The 18,516-nt window shown below is 37.8% G+C and overlaps 1 protein-coding gene across 1 annotated transcript; it reads right to left on the bottom strand.

Annotated features, from left to right (window-relative positions):
- Window positions 1–5,982: 5,982 nt before the first annotated feature.
- Window positions 5,983–10,435, bottom strand: LOC104888500 (glutamate receptor 2.6). The gene is made up of 4 exons (XM_010673504.4): window positions 9,907–10,435; window positions 8,358–8,646; window positions 7,317–7,736; window positions 5,983–6,320 (listed from the first exon to the last, which is right to left on the bottom strand). Exons 1-3 carry the CDS (start codon window positions 10,240–10,242, stop codon window positions 7,519–7,521), a joined length of 843 nt encoding a protein of 280 aa, XP_010671806.3. The 5' UTR covers window positions 10,243–10,435; the 3' UTR covers window positions 5,983–6,320; window positions 7,317–7,518.
- Between the last annotated feature and the right edge of the window lie 8,081 nt (window positions 10,436–18,516).

Genomic DNA, 18,516 nt, shown 5'->3' on the forward strand with positions numbered 1-18,516 from the left:
ATATATTGTTCATTGTAAAATTTGAACCTACAAATCTACAATACTCTCTAGATGAAGATACGACCCTAGGTGGACATGCTAGAGTTATATCTCAAATCTACTCTACTAACGAAAGTCTCTAAAAAGGATAAAGGAAGTGATTCAAGGCAATTAGATTAGTTCCGTCTTACTCTTGTTTTGAGTTCACAGTTGAATTCAACTCTTTAATTAATCGCAAAGCCATAATTACTTTCTCTGCACATAGGATCGATAATGTATTACTTAGATGCTATAATGCTGATTCTAGGCAAATTAGTGAGATGTATGTTAATCAATGTGCTATATTATTATTAGCATTCTCTCTAATCTCTATATATTCTTGTATGCGGGATTAATTTACACAATTACAGTAGGATTTCTAAAAATGACTTAATCACTATTGCAGTAGGATTGGTAAAAATGACTAAATGGTGATTTTAAACTTGTTCTCTCAGTTTTTCTCTTACTTACAAGACATGATTTAGGGTAGAAATCAATTATATTTCTTCATATATATTTTAGTCAGATAGCTATTGTACACATAGTCTTGTGTGTAGTTGGCCTGACGATTAATAACCATATGATCGCGCGCATAAAAAACTAAGAAACTAATTTAAAACACCAATAACCTATAACTCTTTCAATTTATATATACAAGTGATCGTACCCCTCACAAATAATCCCAAAAGATTACAATTAACTCAAAAATAATATAAGTAACCTCTAATATATATATTGATCAGCATCTCCTAAAATAATAACCCCAACAAAGGTTTAAAGTAATCCCAAAAATTATCGATAACCCTACTATAGTAATAAGTAACTCTAATAAATATAAGTAATCTTAAAGTATAGTAATTAAAATTATATATATGTGGACCGACCATATTGTTAATCATTTATGGTATGATTTGAAATATACTTACTCTGTTTTTTTTTTAATCATTCTCCCTTAGAATCTTGACACTATTCATACTTAGAGAGAATCTTCTCAAGTTTTTTCAATCCATAAGAAAAAATATAATCATGTGGGGTCTTGTTTGATTCGTCTCAATTAGTACATTATTAATATTTAAACGTTATAATTTTTACTAATATATAATGAAAGATATTTAAGTTCAAATATGTGCATTGGAAAATATGCAAAGGAAAGTGAGAAAGATAAAAAAAAAAAACAGAGGGAGTAAGACATTAAGACTTCGCCATTTCTTCGCGATTTATAGAATAAAGACTCAGAAAGTGAGGAATAGCTCAATTGATTAGAGCTTTTCTCTTAATTCCAAGAGATCCTAGGATCAATTCTCATCACCTGTTCTAGTAACTCTAAAATAAAAAAAAAAGACCCATATTGTAATGATGTTGACGACCATGATGATAGTCCATAGTGAGGGGCCTGAGCTAGCGCTGATGTGTACCCAACTAAATTCTCTTAAGTTTCCCTCTTATGAATTTGAATCTTTTGGTGTAATGATAGAACATGTACTAGACCACAATTGTAGACTTTGTTCTTGGACTTATTTATGATTACAATTTTCAAGCCTACTACTACTTTTTGATTGCGCTCCAATGAGGAAGATTTTTTTGCTTATGAGCTAGACTTGGACTACAATTGTACTATTGTAGAATATCAGCACGAGAATTAGAAGCCCCTACATCTAATCGCGGTGTATCAATTGGACTTCTACAAGGGCTATTAACAGCGGTTAAATTTAGTTTTGATTCTGCATTTTTCTAACCTATGCGGGTCTAGTTATTTGATTTGAGTTTTATTTAAGAATTTGATAAATATAACATAATTAATAAAATATATTATTCTCATAATAAGAATTAAATATTAATTATGCGAATAACATCTTCTAGTATTAATTTTGCCACTTCTATTAGTATCAAGTGTTTTAGTAGAAATGACACAAATGCACCGGTGAGAGTCTAACTGTAGTATGTATCATGTTCCATTTTCTTCTTTTTTTTTTTTTTTTTTGAGAAAAACAAGAACAGATATATAAATAACTAAAGCCTCAAATCCAACATCTTAGCCATGGTCCGAGTGATCAGGCACCATGCTACCAATATTACAATTACGCAAGTCTGCATCTAAAAACTTAATACAATCCGGGGGAGGGATACAAAGTTCATGCAAAACATTAAAGCCTACGGTCCCCCCTTGTCCATACTTTGCTATTGAATCCGCAAGCTTGTTGGCGAGTCTCCCTTCAAACTGTAGCTCTAGACCGGGATTTCCTTGGAGCAATGCCCTACAATCATGAACAACATTACAAACAATATTCTTGATATTCCTATTGCTTTTTATTTCCTCTAACGTGTTTGTGCAATCCGATGCGATAATGCATCGGTCCCAATTCTTGTTGGTTGCCCACTTGATAGCCATTAATATACCTCTTAATTCAGCTTCCATGGCGTTAGAACAATAAGTGCCCAAGAAAATCGCACCCTGCCACTTACCATAGGGGTCTCGGCATATTCCCGCTAAACACGTTTTTTTTTATAACACAAGGAAGGAACTGTCCACATTAACTTTCAGGGTAGATGCTGGGGGAGGGGCCCAAACTGGCTCGCTATTCGGACCAAGTGGGTTGCAAGGAACACATTAATTTCCATTTTCTTCTCTAATCACAATTGTTATAACGGTTTTTTCACCATATATCTTTGACAAATTTTTTTTTGCACCATATACCCTTTCAAGTTTTCAAATTCACCATATATATACCCTTCACTTTTCAAAAAATACACCCACTTACCCTTAATGACTAATGGTGTTAATGTCCGTTAGTCATTAACCTCTAATCTCCTCCTAACCCAAGTTAACTAACCTAAACCTTAACCCCCTCTAGCTTAATTAATCCTAAACCCTAACCCCCTTTAGTAATCTCCCTTCTAACCCTAAACCTACCTAACCACACACCCACCACCACCCCCCACCCCACCTCTTCCCCCACCCCATCCGCAACTCCCTTCCTTTTCCTCGACGACCCCACCCCCTCCTCTTTCCCCGGCAACCCCACCCCCTCTCCGCTCCCGCGCAGCCACCACACTAACGAGAAACTCCACCACACCACACCCTGAACCCTCCTCCACACCAACGAGAAAATAAAGACCGGCGACCCCCACATCCCCCCTCCCCTTCGAAAAACAGAGACCGTGTGCGTTTTTTCGGCAAAACATAGGAGATAATCCGATGGGGTGCGGTCCGGCGAAACAAAGGAGAGAATCCGATAGGGTTGGGGTGCGAAAAAAAGTGGTGATGTCGGGTGGGGTGCGAGAATCCGGTCAGGGTGGGGGTAAGGTCTGGTGCGAAATTCAGTGGGGTGGGGTGGGTATGGTGCGAAAATCCAGCCAGGGGTGGGGGTAGAGGTCAAGTGCGAAAATTCGATGGGGTGGGGTAGGGTAGGGTGTGAAAAATCCGGCCAGGGGTGGGGGTGAGGTCAGGTGCGAAAATCTGGCGGGTGGGGTAGGGTGCGAAAAATCCGGCCAGGGGTGGGGTGAGGGTCAGGTGCGAAAATTCGGTGGGTGGGGTAGGGTGCGAAAATTCGGCCAGGGTGGGGGTGGGGGCCAGGTGCGAAAATCCGGTGGGTGGGGTAGGGTGCGAAAAATCCGGTCAGGGGTAGGGGTGGGGGTCAGGTGGTGGTGGGTCAGGTGGTGGTGCTGGTTAGGGTTTGGGTGAGGGGGGTGGTGGGCTATGGGCTGGGGATGGGGGTGGGTAGGGGATAGTGGGCTTTTAGGGTTAGGTTTTTTGGTTAGTTAGGTTTAGGGTTGAGGGTTAGTGTTAGGGTTTAGGATAGTTAATTAGGAGTAGGAGTGGATTAGGGCCTAATGACTAATGGAAGTCTAACACCATTAGTCAAAAGGGTAAGTTGACGTATTTTTCAAAAAGTGAAGGGTATATGATGAATTTGGAAAGTTCAAAGGGTATACGGTGCAAAAATAAATTATCAGGGGTATATGTATGGTGAAAAAACCGTAAACTTAATTATTACTCAATTTTTTGAAACTATCTACGACTTGCTCATTAGGGTGGGGGAAGGACAAATCCAGTTATCTAATAAAGCAAGGGTATATCTTCTAAAAGGCTAGCCTGGGCCTGACCCCTAAAAGATTTTGGAAGAAAAATTTAACACAACTTGCTTATTGCTATTATACTGTCCAAAACAGTAGTAGTCACGCGTCCTTAATGTACCATTGACTGCGTAAAGGGGAAAAATGAATTGGGGAAAGAGGACGAGGGTCCCACGTATTGTGGGATATGGCTTAGAAATTTTCGATGTTGATGCTTTGTAATCACGTGCCGAAAGCCTGAAGCCTTTTTTTCGTTTTTTAAGGGTGCGGTTTTCTTTTCTATTTCAGTAATTAGTATTTTTTTCATCTGTATCCAGTTTGTCTTATACATGTTTAGCAATGATAAAACATTCATTGTGAGCAGCTACAATGCCCACTTACAATAATTTTTTATTTTTTTTCCAAAAAATACCTTTATGTAAAAATAAACTTTTATGATTAAATAAAAATATAAAAAATTACATAGATTTACGTGTCCATTTTAGCTTTTGTCCCAAAAAAGTACAATTGCTTATTTAAAAGAACCAATGTTTGTGTGTTTGAAACCCTGGTTATTGATAAACCACCCCTTGTTTGTGTGTTTGAAACCCTTGTTTTTGTTAAATCTCCCCTTATTTGTGTATGTAAATATGTTGAAATGACCATATTATCCCTGTTAAACATGTGAACTCTTCCGTAAAGCAAAATTTTGCATTGATTTGCATGCCTCATTCAGCTTTAATTTGTGTCCCCAAAAGAATAATTGATTATCTATAAGAACCCCTGTTTATGTGTTTGAAATCCTAGTTATTGATAAGCAATTATTGTTTTGTATTTGATACACTTGTTATTGTTAAATCAACCCCTGTTTATTCATGTGAGTGGACAAACTACCCACTCACAATGAGCGTTCTATCACTACTCATACATGTTTATTTCACCTTATGTTATTTAAAGTTTTTGAACTTTTTTGATTTTTATATTTTGTCTTATTGTAAAGTTGAAAATTATTTAAAAATTTAATTGATATTATAGATATATAATTAAATAATTATATCTTCGTATCTGTGTCTCCGTATCTGTGTCTAACTTAGAACGAAAATTGTATAATATCAATTTGATAACTCATACGCAAAATTGACAAGTATAGACACTTATTACCAGGTATAAAAATTATTTCTTTCTGTATTTTTTTTATCTTTCTCACTTGGAATCTTGACACTGTTTACAAATTTGAGAGAATCTTTTAAATTCTTCTCAATATATAAGAAATAATATAGTCATTTGGAGTTTTGTTTGATTCGTCTCAATAAGTATATTATTAATATTCATTAACTATAAATTTTATTGATATGTAATGAAAGATATTTAAGATTGAATCAGTGCATTGGAAAATCCCACAGTCAAAGTATGAAAGACAAAAAAAAAATACAGAGGGAGTAATTTATAACACTTAGTTTATTTTGAAAATTTTATGTAGTACTTCCTCGTTCTTTTTCCTTTGCAATATATAGTTGAGTTTTTTTTACATTATTCACCCACCACCCTTGATATATTGTGATGTTTCCGTAAGGAAAAATATAGTCATATGAGACATTGTTAGATTCACCTCGATATAAACATTCACAATATCAAAATTTTCATAACTTTTAATAAAAAGTAACTAAAGATATTAATAGTTCAAGTTCTGCACTGACAAGTGTGAAAATTCAACTGTTGCAATAGAGAAAAAGAACAAAGGTACGTATTAGTAAATATGTTTATTTGGTTACTTTGGACTTGAAAATAGTATTCATATGTTTTTATAGTTTAATTTTAGACTTCCAAATATATTACTCTGAAATTTTTCTAGTCTCTAATAGCAAAAGTTTCAAAATTCGAAACTGTAATAAAACATATACATGTTATTTTTATAATTAAAATACATTAACGTAGACCATAAAACATCAATGTAGACCACTCATATACAATTTAGAGTTAATTTCTTAATTCATGCACGATCTTCCACAATAAGATAGAAGCATGACAATCACAAGTACGACTACAAATATGGCACTTGCCACTGGAAGCCAAAGAGAGACACGATCTTGAAAGCTAGAAGTAACGCTTACACTTGTATGTGGACATACATTATCCAAATTACCAATCGTCCTTGCTTGAATCTTTGTGATTTCTTCATTATCAATCAGTCTTACAATGGCTTCTGAAAATCTATTAACTAATGAGGGAGATTGATCTTTTGGAAAAGCCTGTGTGACAACATCGACCCTATAACGCGTCAGAGATCATAGAATCATACAAATTAAAGGAAAAAGAAACAAAAGAGTAAATGAATGTGTCAATTAAAGTACAAGAGAAAAAAAAAAAATGGAGATGTAAAAGGTCCTCTTCGTCACACTCACACACGTTAATAAATATTTTGAAGTTATGATAATTGATAGTGTAGTATAGAATTTTGAAAGAGTTAAACTTAAAGGGCATAAATAAATAAAAAATAGGTTTTTTTTTGTCAGAAAAGACCTAATAAAATACAAGTTTGTGGAGAAGGACCTAATATTTTTTTTTGTCAAAAGGGACCTAATAAAATATTTCCGATTGTGAACATGGAACCACTTTATGAATTTTCGACCAAATTTACCATTTATCGGCGGCGTTGACCTTTTTTTTTACTCCTAGTTGACTCTTTAATGTTCTGTTCCTATTTTGAATCCAAGGGGATGCAAATTCTTTAGATGGGTGGATGATGAGATGACAGAACGACAATGAATTGTGATTAATGATCTTGTTGAATGAGTTGAAGGTGGTAAAGCAAGAAATGACTTTGATGAAGGTTGACAAATTGAAAGTTGAAGCACAATTTGAGAAGTTGAAGTTGAAATTAAAGATGAAGAAGGAGAAGGTTAAGCCAACGGGAATATTAAGTTTGGGGATTCAATAGGGATTTGTGTGCTGTAAAATAAAGAAACTAAACATTAAAGAGTCGGCTAGGGGTAAAAAAAAGGGTCAATGCCGTTAAATGGTAAATTTGGCCGGAAATTCATAAAGTGGTTTCTGTCCACAATCGGAAGTATTTTAGTATGTCCTTTTTGACAAAAAAAATTTTATTAGGTCCTTCCCCACAAAAGTTGTATTTCATTAGGTCCTTTCTGACAAAAAACCCAATAAAGATCGAGGGTAGAAAAACCCATTTTTATAAAGAATCTAGAGAACGAAAATATAAGAGCAAGATCGAGAGAGAGTATTACAAAGCCATATCCTGCAGATGGGAGACGAAAAGTTGGTATAAGGGTGAATTGGTTGCAATCTTTAGATTGGAAAAGCTTGAGATTATCTATACTTGCAACAAGAGCATCAACACCACCTTCTTCACCTCCTTTCTGTAGTTTATCAACCATTTCTACGTCTGAATGTAATTCCACTATTTGTGATTCCAAAAGACCACCTTTACTAAGCAACAGATTTTTCTGAAAGGCAGCTTGTCGATAACCAACCTTCGCATCCTTTTCTTTTGATGTCATCCAAGTTCTTTATATCGTCCACCAAACTTTGTATTGGAACACTTGTTGGAGTTATGGGCGGCATATAAGAAGCTATTGCGAAGAGCAAGACCATAAGGACTAGTATGATCATTAGTCTCGTATCCATTGTTGATCCAGAAGTTGCTACTGCGTTACACAAATTACAAATTTTATAATTCAGTTTGATATATATATATATATATATATATATATATAATATATAATATTATATATATATATATATATATATATATATATATGGAGTCTTAAGGTCTAATAAAAAGTATTAAATATACTTCATCCGTTTCTATATAAGTACAACACTTCTTGTTTTCACGTTTATGATTTTAACCATTAATATCTTCAATTATCAATAAGTAAAAAGTATAAAAAGCTGATATTAAAAAAATTCACATTCAGACGAATCTAACAAAATCTCACATGATTATATTTTTCCTAAAATGTAAATCACCAAAGCTAATTAAAGTTTAAACTGTAAATAGTAAACACTATGCAAATGTTGCACTTATTTAAAAACGGAGTAAGTACTTTTTAAATGGTAAGTATTACAAAATTTATGACAATATCACACGTTGATTGGTGTTATTAATAGTTAGTTTTTGCTTAATGATGTTAATTTACACTTTTGACTTCTTCTATGGAGTCACAAATCAAACAATAATTTTAGAATGGGAATGACGGAGGGAGTATTATATTATTAGCGAAGCTATGTGATCAAATGATACAAAGTATAATGCTACTACTTACTCTTGAAGTTGTCATTGAGTCGAGAGGATTGTGTCAATGGCAATGCACTACGATTGTATAAACATAACTTCCAAATCCAGATTACTACTGCAACTAAGATGGCAAAGGCAAGTGTAGCTGCTAGAACAAGTATTATAATTGAGGCCGGTGTTAACGACTCTTTTTTGGTGTATGTAGTGGGAACCCGCACCAAAAGGCCTGTATCCGACTCCAAGTAAGGTATTGTAAAATCGACCCGTTGCATCCTATAAGGCAATATTGTTACGTCACCAACTGCACCATCAAACTCCTGCACTTACGATATATATAATCATCAATAATATGCTCCTTGATGGGAGTTTATGCTTCGAAAAATGCTCGATAGCAAGACCGATTTATTGGCCTAGGCTTAAGGCTGATTTGTTATCATTCTACAGTAAACAATAATAATAAAGTAGTTTGCAGTTTTCTGTAAATATATATACTTTCTTCATTTGAAAAAAAAGAGATTGCAACAATTTGATATATATTTGCACTATTCACGTGCTTATGGTATGTGTATGACCCAAGTGTAATAGCGGACACTCCGATCCCAAGAGGTCCGCAAACACTATTAAGGACGCGAACGTACAAACATCATCTATAACCCTATAGGCAAATTTACTAATATGGCCTGACAACGTCGTTGGCGGTTGCCTAACAAGACATATAGAGGAATCTTCCCTTTTGTCAAATATAATTACACGCCTTGTCAGAGGAATAATACTTCTATAAATAGCCCGGCCACTAGTACCATTTCTGCAGGTACATTTATACAGACCTAAGATAGCTTATCTCTCTATACTTTCTCTCTCTTAAATTTCCTTGTGCGCACGTGCTGGCTTGAGCATCAGAGGGTGTTTCCTCGCATCCCCCCGAGGGTTTACGGTTCCTCTCTGTGCAGTTATTCACCAGCGGATGCTAACTCCACTTATTGACAGGCTCTTCTCAAGACCGCCAACCCGTTCTACAACCGAAACACTTACTTTTTTTAAAAGAGAAATTTCATTAATTGAAAGCCAAGTATTCATTTGCTTACTTTGATCATATTTTTTTAACTCATATATAGAAAGAGTTGCTATTATTTAAATTGTTATTAATTTTTTTTCAATGTATATTTTCAAAGCATTAACTTTTTATAATTTTTACCAATGAATACTAAGACATACTAGCGGTCGAACTCATGCATTAGCGAACATGCAATTCAAGGTATTGCAAATTTAAAAAAACAACGGAAGTATATATATATATGATTGATATAAGGATGATTATAGTTGAGTAACTTTCTCTTTGAAAAATATTATTACAACTTATATGATGTGCCGTTTAAAACATAATAAAACCACAATTTCATAAAAAATTAGCAATGACACAGAACAAGCCCTTCTAATTAATCTGGTTATCTGTTAATATTCATTTAATTTAGGACAACTGATATATAGGGCTCAATATATGCCAATTGAACTTAAAAGTTTGTGGAAAGGTATTAATTCAATGTTTGAGTAGGAGGAAAAAGATAGAAAATACGAACCTCATTATGGACTGCATCGAGCATATCATCAAAAGTGCCTTTCATGGTGCCATCAGGATTAATAAATGGAACTAACTCGTATTCAAGGGAAGGAATGGCTATCTCAGCCGCAGCTCGAAAGACTTCAATGGAGAAACCACTGAAGTTATATTCACCATCCCTCAAACTTCTGAATTTTACGAATTCGTTCAACTCTCTTACAGGTACTACAAATCGTAGTTTTTGCGAAGTTGTAGTTTGGTTTGTTTGGTCTGTGCTATTTTGAGCCCTTACATGGATTGTTATCAAGGACATTGTGGAGAGTAATATGAGAAGGGAAATACCAGAATTCTTCATTTTTGTTTGTTTATTTTTTTGGTCTGCTTCTGCACTCTTCTAGTCTCAAGTTAGTTGCTGCAAAAATCTTTCTATATGTAGATTAATAATGTTAAGTGAAAATTTCAACCTCGAAAAATAGGAATAAGTAATGGGATAAATCATCTTATTGCCTAAGTCAGCTCTAGCAGAAGTGGTGTTATGCGTATGATAGAAGTATTGGTAATATCAATTATGTGTTATATAAGGAAAAAGACTAGGCCAAAGTCAGCTTAAATCGTTGAATCAATTATGCTAGTACTACTTGCAATATTTTGTTTCAGGCACTTAGCGAGTTGCAACATTAACAAATTAAAAAATTTATGAAAGTTGCTGTCATCAAATTGGATAAATTTTTCTAGGCTTGTGTTGTTATAACGGACGTGAGAGAGAAACAAATTATAAATGCAAAAAGCGATAAAAACAGACACCAGATTTACGTGGTTCACCAATTTGGCTACATCCACGACAGAGAGGGAGAGAATATTTTATTATGTGAGGAAAACCAGATTACAAAGAGAATTTAGGCTAATTCGACGTTTAAAACCTAGTTACAAATAACTTATTTATACTTAGCGCTCAAAAACGCGTTTCCGCGTTATCCGCCGACCCGCCCGGGCGCCCGGGCGAAATCCGCCCGACCGGGCGGTCCCCAGCTCTTCCAGAATAGCTTACGCGCCCGACCGGGCGAAATCCGCCCGACCGGGCGAAGACGAAAACAGTTTCGTCAGTTCTTCGTAAAACTGACATAACTTTCTCGTTTCTCATCGGAATTGGGCATATGACCTATCGTTGGAAAGCTCTCGGAACAAGCTATCACCTCCACTTTGAATCACCTCAAAGTCATTCATAGATTGAGAGATATGTCCATTCAAAGTCAGCCTTATGTCATTCCTTCTTAACGCATTCTACCAAACACCTTCAAGGCACCATTCAAGTCACTATTCTTACAAATCTCCACCTTGACTTGAATCCTCTCACAATACCATAAAACAGATGCATTGATCACAACGCCAGAATCTCCCTACACCAGATTTGTCCCAACAGACAACCAGACCAGATTAGTCCCTAAGGACCCCAGAATTGCCCCCATATGAGTCTCACCCAATCTCGCCAAGATCGCTGACCACTCATCATGAACGACCCGGTCTCACAGCCTATGAGACCCCATGTTGCACATTCACCCAAAGCCCAACTTATTACCCGTCGAAAATCAAATCGTCTTCACTGAATCGCAAACACACTAGCTCCACCTTAATCAAGACGAGCCAGTACCCTGCCAGTTGCTCCAACTAGAGCCATTTGCACTTACGTCTAAGTACCCAAAGCAGATCACCCTTGGCGCAGGGGAACTTCCGTCGAACTTCTTCTATGCTCGCGCCGGAGCACTCCATCCCGTTCTCACTGGAACGCAGGCAACTCCTCCTGGAGTTCCAATCTAGCTACCTCTTGGTGACTTCTTGCAGAATCACCTCTCAACCCAACACTCCCTGGCAAAGACATGTCGCTCGAGACCCCATAGCTATAAGCTGGCACACAAGTATCGATAGAACCGAACCTTATCATACCAATCTGCTGTTGAGAGACCCTTGGTTGTTCTTCTTGATGACCCTTAGTTTCAACCAGTTGCGTAGAAGTTCTCACAAACTCTACCTAATTGTTGACACTCTCATCCTCAACCCAAGTAGTACTCTCAAACCCGGTTGTTGAACTCATTCCCATTGACTCTGACCTCTCAACCTGTGAAGAAGCCCCCATAAGCTCCACCTCACACTCAAGACCATCACTTGTCAACTCAGAATGCAGCTTCAACTCAGATAACGTAGACCCTTGCAACACATACAATGTCTCCCGTTTAACCCCTTTCAGAATCATCTTTGAACCCCTGTAGACATACAACCCTCCACCCTCACCTTTGAAACTGAACCGTTTCTTGTCTAACAGACTAAGTGAAATCAGATTCTTTGTGACCTGTAGAACATGCCTAACATCATTCAAAGTACAGACTTTGCCATCACATGTCCTAATTCTGATGGACCCTATACCAACTGTCTTACAGACCTCACTGTTGGCCATAGTAACACTTCCATCAACCTGTTTATAGTTCATAAACCATTCCCTCCGCGAACACATATGACAAGACGCTCCAGAATCTAAAACCCACACATCACTGCAATGTGTTTGTTCATTAGCAACTAAAGCAATATCATTATCAGAACTGAAATTTTCTGCTGCAACAGCAGCAGAACCAGACCTAGATTCATCCTCCTGATCCTTCCTTTTAGGACATTCCTTTTTCCAATGCCCTTTTTCCTTACAGTAATTACAGATATCATTAGGTTTAGGACCCCTAGAAGACGGTTTCCTGGATTTCTTCCCCGAATTCTCATGTCCATTACTACTGGCTACTAATCCAGCAGCCTGATCGCCTGTACCTGTACCAGATGCCTTATGGCGCAATTCCCTAGTATGCAAAGATGATCTAACTTCTTCTAGGGACACAGAATCTTTACCAACTATGAAAGATTGCACAAAATTTTCATACGATATAGGTAAAGAAACAAGCAGGATTAAAGCGGCATCCTCATCCTCCACCTTCACATCAATATTACGCAATTCTAATAAAATTGTATTTAATTGATCAAGATGATCTCTAAGAGGCATACCTTCCTGCATTCGCAGACTGAACAGACGTTGCTTCAAAAGCAACTTGTTGGTTAGAGATTTTGTCATGTACAAACTCTCTAATTTCAACCACAGACCAGATGCGGTTTCCTCCTCCGCGACTTCAGTGATTATGTCATCTTCCAGACATAGCATAATCGTTGAATGAGCCTTCTCCTCCAGAACGGCCATCTCAGCGGTGACTGAATCCGTTGCTTTCTTTGCCAACGGTGCCCACAACCCCTGTTGCTTCAGTAAAGCCCGCATCTTGATCTGCCACAGACTAAAACTATTCCTCCCAGTAAATTTATCAATTTTGACATTCACCCCAGACATCTTTCTCACACAGATCGAACACCAAAGCTCTTGATACCACTTTGTTATAACGGACGTGAGAGAGAAACAAATTATGAATGCAAAAAGCGATAAAAATAGACACCAGATTTACGTGGTTCACCAATTTGGCTACATCCACGACAGAGAGGGAGAGAATATTTTATTATGTGAGGAAAACCAGATTACAAAGAGAATTTAGGCTAATTCGGCGTTTAAAACCTAGGTACAAATAACCTATTTATACTTAGCGCTCAAAAACGCGTTTCCGCGTTATCCGCCGACCCGCCCGGGCGCCCGGGCGAAATCCGCCCGACCGGGCGGTTCCCAGCTCTTCCAGAATAGCTTACGCGCCCGACCGGGCGAGATCCGCCCGACCGGGCGAAGACGAAAACAGTTTCGTCAGTTCTTCGTAAAACTGACATAACTTTCTCGTTTCTCATCGGAATTGGGCATATGACCTATCGTTGGAAAGCTCTCGGAACAAGCTATCACCTCCACTTTGAATCACCTCAAAATCATTTATAGATTGAGAGATATGTCCATTCAAAGTCAGCCTTATGTCATTCCTTCTTAACACATTCTACCAAACACCTTCAAGGCACCATTCAAGTCACTATTCTTACATGTGTATTTCGGAATTGTGGGGAAATTTCCTTACGAGATTTAGAGCATTTTTTAGGGGAGGAATAGGGCTTTTTTTATTATTAAACTTTATGGTGAAAGTAGCATTTAACATTACATAGGCCTATTAGAATAGTTGGTTAAAATCGTAAGATCATAGTTCAAACAATAATAACGGGGGTTGTCGGAAAGAATCGTAATTATGTTAGTATATAAGTCACAAATCCTGTAATTCCCTAACTTGCGCATGAAATGCTATCATATGAAGTCATATATGTCATTGGTGCCACTACGTTTGAGCACAATATCGACTACTATTTCACCATCCGTATAGACGATGGACTATGTCAACATTCCTAGAGTTTGCTAATGTTAGACCCCTCTTGTATATTCCCATGATCAAATAGCGTATATTGAACCTGTTGAGTAGCAGTAGCGACGCTATCAGGAAAAGTTTTAAGGAAAGAGATGAGATAGCAGGAAAAAGCTTGCTTCATTCATTCTCTCAGTAGTCCATATATATGGGTACACAATCCCACACAAATTAAATAACCTAGCTAGCTAACTGACAAAACACACTAAAGGACAGTAGTATTGTTGATCCCTAAGTAACAGAAAAAGGAATTAAAAACAGCTACTGGGCCCGAGCCTTTATTGGATTAATGCAGGTACAGGTAGTAAAGGACTCGCTAGCTTGGTATATCAACATCGCTCCCTTCAAGCTGGGGGTAAAGGTTCGTTGTTGAAGAACACCCAACTTATGTAGAATGGCCTGGTGTTTGGCCACAGAAAGACCCTTAGTCAGTATAGCTGCCAATTGATCATGGGTAAAGATATAAGTGGGCTTTATAGCACCTTGACTGACCTTGTCCCGGATGAAATGGCAGTTAACCTCCACATGTTTGGTTTTTTCTTGGCGGAGAGGGTTGACTGCAATAGATATGGGCATATGGCTGCCTGATTATCACATTTGAGTAGCATAGGAGCCAAGGACTTGACACCTAGCTCTTTAAGCAGTTGAGTTAACAAGGTGGCTTCACATGTGGTAAGAGCCATTGCTCTATACTCAGCTTCAGCTGTAGAGCGTGCCACCACTTGTTGTTTTTTGGTTTTCCATGAGATGAGAGAGTCACCATGAAGTATGCAAAAGCCAATAGTTGATTTTCTAGAATTGGGACAACCTGCCCAATCACTGTCACTGTAAGCAGTCAAGTGACAGGCTAAAGTCGCATCACCTAGTCAAAAATAACCTAAGGTCCACTAACTAGTAGTCAGGGAAGTCAGGATCGAATCCACAGGGAGAAGTTGTACTATTGTATCTGAACTTTAATATTACACTAACAAAATCAGATGAATGGTTGTGTTACTAAGCTAAACAGGTAACAGAATTAAATAAGAAGATGTAAATATATCAGTAAAGTACTAGAATCATGGATCACTATGCATACAATTCGGGAAATCAAGGATAAACGATAACCACCTAGTAAGTCAATTGTCTAGGGCACATGTAATTTCTCTCGAACATTACCTCCCTCAAAGATCACCCAGCCGCTCTCGCTTAGTCAAGGGTCACTTTGCCTAATAATTGAAAGCCTATACGGTATCTCTCCTCTCGAAGTAGATTCAGTATTGCAGAATTAGAAATATAAATCAGGCCTAACTTATAATCCTAACATGAAGAAACAATCAAAGGAAACAATTGAAATACCAGATAATCAAACTAATCTATCAATCCCTTATTGTATACATAGATCTCCACAATTCTAGATATAGAACTACTCACTCATAATCATGAAATCAATAACAAGAATCATATAAAAACTCATACTTGGAAACATGACAAATAACTAAGAAAACAATATATTTAACAATGGAAGAAATAACAAAGAAGTAAAGCAGAAAGATTACCGAATTATATTGAACTATGAATAAGCAAAAGGTTTGATCTTGAATTGAAATCACAAAGCAATGAATTAAGGTTCTTCAAACACTCTAGAGAGAAAAAACTAATAATAAGAACTAGATCCGAGTTAATAATTCTCATTTTTCTATTTATACAAGCCCTAAAACCATAGAAGAAAATCTCGAAAAAAGGGCCCGCAATCATTAAAAATCTCGCGTCACGCCAGCCGCCCGATCGGGCCAAAGTCGCCCGACGGGATCGGGCTCCAAAGAAGATGATCAAAGCCAAAACCGCAAGACGCCCGATGCAATCGGGCTGACCCGCCCGATGACATCGGGCGGCCTTATGAAATGGGAGGCAGAGTGCTGGAATGGCGCCCGACGTCGGGCCATCTCGCCCGATCGGGCGGAAGACCGAATTACGACAGGGCATGAAACGCCCGATCGGGCCCGCAGCTGAAATATGAAGCACTGGTATATCGCCCGATCGGGCTGGGCCGCCCGATCACATCGGGCCGATGGGCTTATCTTCGTTTTCTTTTCTTTCTTTGCTCAAAGTCCCGGAAATCATCCTCGGGATCTAGAACTCGGCATCTAACCTCTCTAATCCACTGTGCAGTCATGTAAAGTAGGTGAAAGCTTCCAAAACCTACAATTCAATACAAAATAGCAAACCACAACTAGATGGAGAGAATTAGTACCAAATGGCTCCTAAGAGCACCATAATCACAACTTTTAGCACATAATTAGGGGAGAAAACTCTATATAAAACCATAATATCAAACTCCCCCAAGCTAAACCTTTGCTTGTCCCCAAGCAAAGCACAACATGAATATGAATAGAATTTGCTTCACCCCTTAAAGTACGAAACTCAAACATTTTGACCTCAAAAACCTTCAAGCAAGCAAAGTTTAAGTTCAGTTGATCAGATCACTTTTGACTACCAATCACTTAAGCAGATCGTCCGAAATAGCAACCATACATAACTTGCACATCTTGAAAAGGAGCTCACCAGGATGTCACTCCTCTCAATTTTTGTGGCGAGCATAAAGTGTGCCCGAACGCTCACCAACCCAACCATAATATCCCTTCCCTCTCACACTCTCATGTGTTTAGAAAAGGTGAAATATCGCTCATCCTACTCAAGTCGACTCGAATAACAAACTTAAACTTCGACTTTGGCACATTGACTCTGTATCATTCCAATAAACATTAAAACAAGTGCTCAAAAGGTCTTTCTGAGGGTTGTAATGGGGCTCGGGTAAAGGTATGGGAATTATTTGGGAAATGTGGTGGAAAAGCCCAGAAAAGGGGAGCAATCAACACTAGTAGAACTAGGTGTGGTAAAATAGTTTCCATGATCTCAATCACATACCCAAAATAATGACCAACTTTGAATTTTTCGAACCAACCGACAATTGTTTCTTTGATAGTTTTCAGCAAAATGTATTGTCCTGGTTTTTACTCTTTTTTCATGACTTGTGACTTCTTGATCCTTTTCATGTGTTATTTTCTATCTATTTATTTATTTTTTTTTTTTTTTTTTTTTTTTTTTTTTATTCACTTCACTCATGTCATCATGAGCATATTAATTCCAATCAACCCGAAAATCAACCACACTAGTTCTATCCTAACAAATGCTCCCCCAAGCTAGGCTTGGGACAATAAACATTGAAAAGGCTCAAGGCGTGTAATGTGGCTTGATATAGATCCAAAGAAACTCATTAGGCTCAGCGGGGCTAGGAGGGAAATGATTCTTTTGTAGAAAATTCTGAGGCCAAAAATCAAAACAATTGAACGCCTCTATCACAGCACAATGTTCAAAGTCATCAGAAATCAACGAGTACAATGCCAAAGTCAAGATAAGAATGATATGAGGAACTAACACACAAGGATAATTCGGACATAAATGTGCATCCGAAGGCTCGAATGAATCCTTACAATATAACCAGTCCAAGCATGCAGTTAAAGTAGGTGTTTTATCATCAAAATCTACTCAAGACCAAGGCAATCAAAGATCACATCACAACATCCCAATCACGAATGCCCGATTTTCCAGTATAATGAGTTAAATCATTTTTAAAGGCAAAGTTTGGGGCACAGGGAAGCAATTAGACTATTCATGTTCAACTCGTATTTTTGGTATTTTTTCAGCAATATTTCATGTTTTTGTTGTTTTGTTGTTATGAGAAGAAAAAGTTAACCAATTAACTAGCTTAACTAACCTAAGAACACAACACTAACCTACCTAAAAAGCAATAATAGTGAGAGGGGTACTTACAGAAATCCTCCCCCAAGCTGAACGAGGCAATGACCTCATTGCAACAAGAGGAAGGGGGGACATGGATATCAGTCATCCATGTGCACGTCCTCACTAGCATCATCGCCATCCACCTCAGTGCCGGGCTGACTGTAGCTCGGGTTCCACGTATACCACGAAGGATGCGCATCATGCTCAGCAATGCGATGCAAGCGGCAGTTCTCGTCATACATCGAGTACAAAGCCAGGTGTTGATCGTTGGCTAGTGTATCGACCCGCTGACTAAGATTCTGGAGAAGAGCACCATTGGCATCAACCTGCTGGCTGATACCTTGGATAGCCGCTGTATTGGCTGTAATGCCAGTATCCATGCGGTGAAGCAGGGTCATCATTTCCTGAAAATCAAAGGAAGGAGGAGCAGTAGAATATGGGGGAGGGGGAGCATCAGAAGATGAGGGGATATCCTCAACATG

The sequence above is a fragment of the Beta vulgaris genome, chromosome 3 (assembly GCF_026745355.1).
Source record: "Beta vulgaris subsp. vulgaris cultivar EL10 chromosome 3, EL10.2, whole genome shotgun sequence".
NCBI lineage: Eukaryota > Viridiplantae > Streptophyta > Magnoliopsida > Caryophyllales > Amaranthaceae > Beta > Beta vulgaris.

What these genes read in the sequence shown, in the direction of transcription:
- LOC104888500 (XM_010673504.4), bottom strand. Translation starts at nt 10,242, where the DNA reads ATGAAGAATTCTGGTATTTCCCTTCTCATATTACTCTCCACAATGTCC. An exon ending in TCGATGCAGTCCATAATGAG is followed by an intron (nt 8,647 to 9,906) that starts GTTCGTATTTTC and finishes TCGTAAGTGCAG; the next exon opens with GAGTTTGATGGTGCAGTTGG. An exon ending in ACTCAATGACAACTTCAAGA is followed by an intron (nt 7,737 to 8,357) that starts GTAAGTAGTAGC and finishes TGTGTAACGCAG; the next exon opens with TAGCAACTTCTGGATCAACA.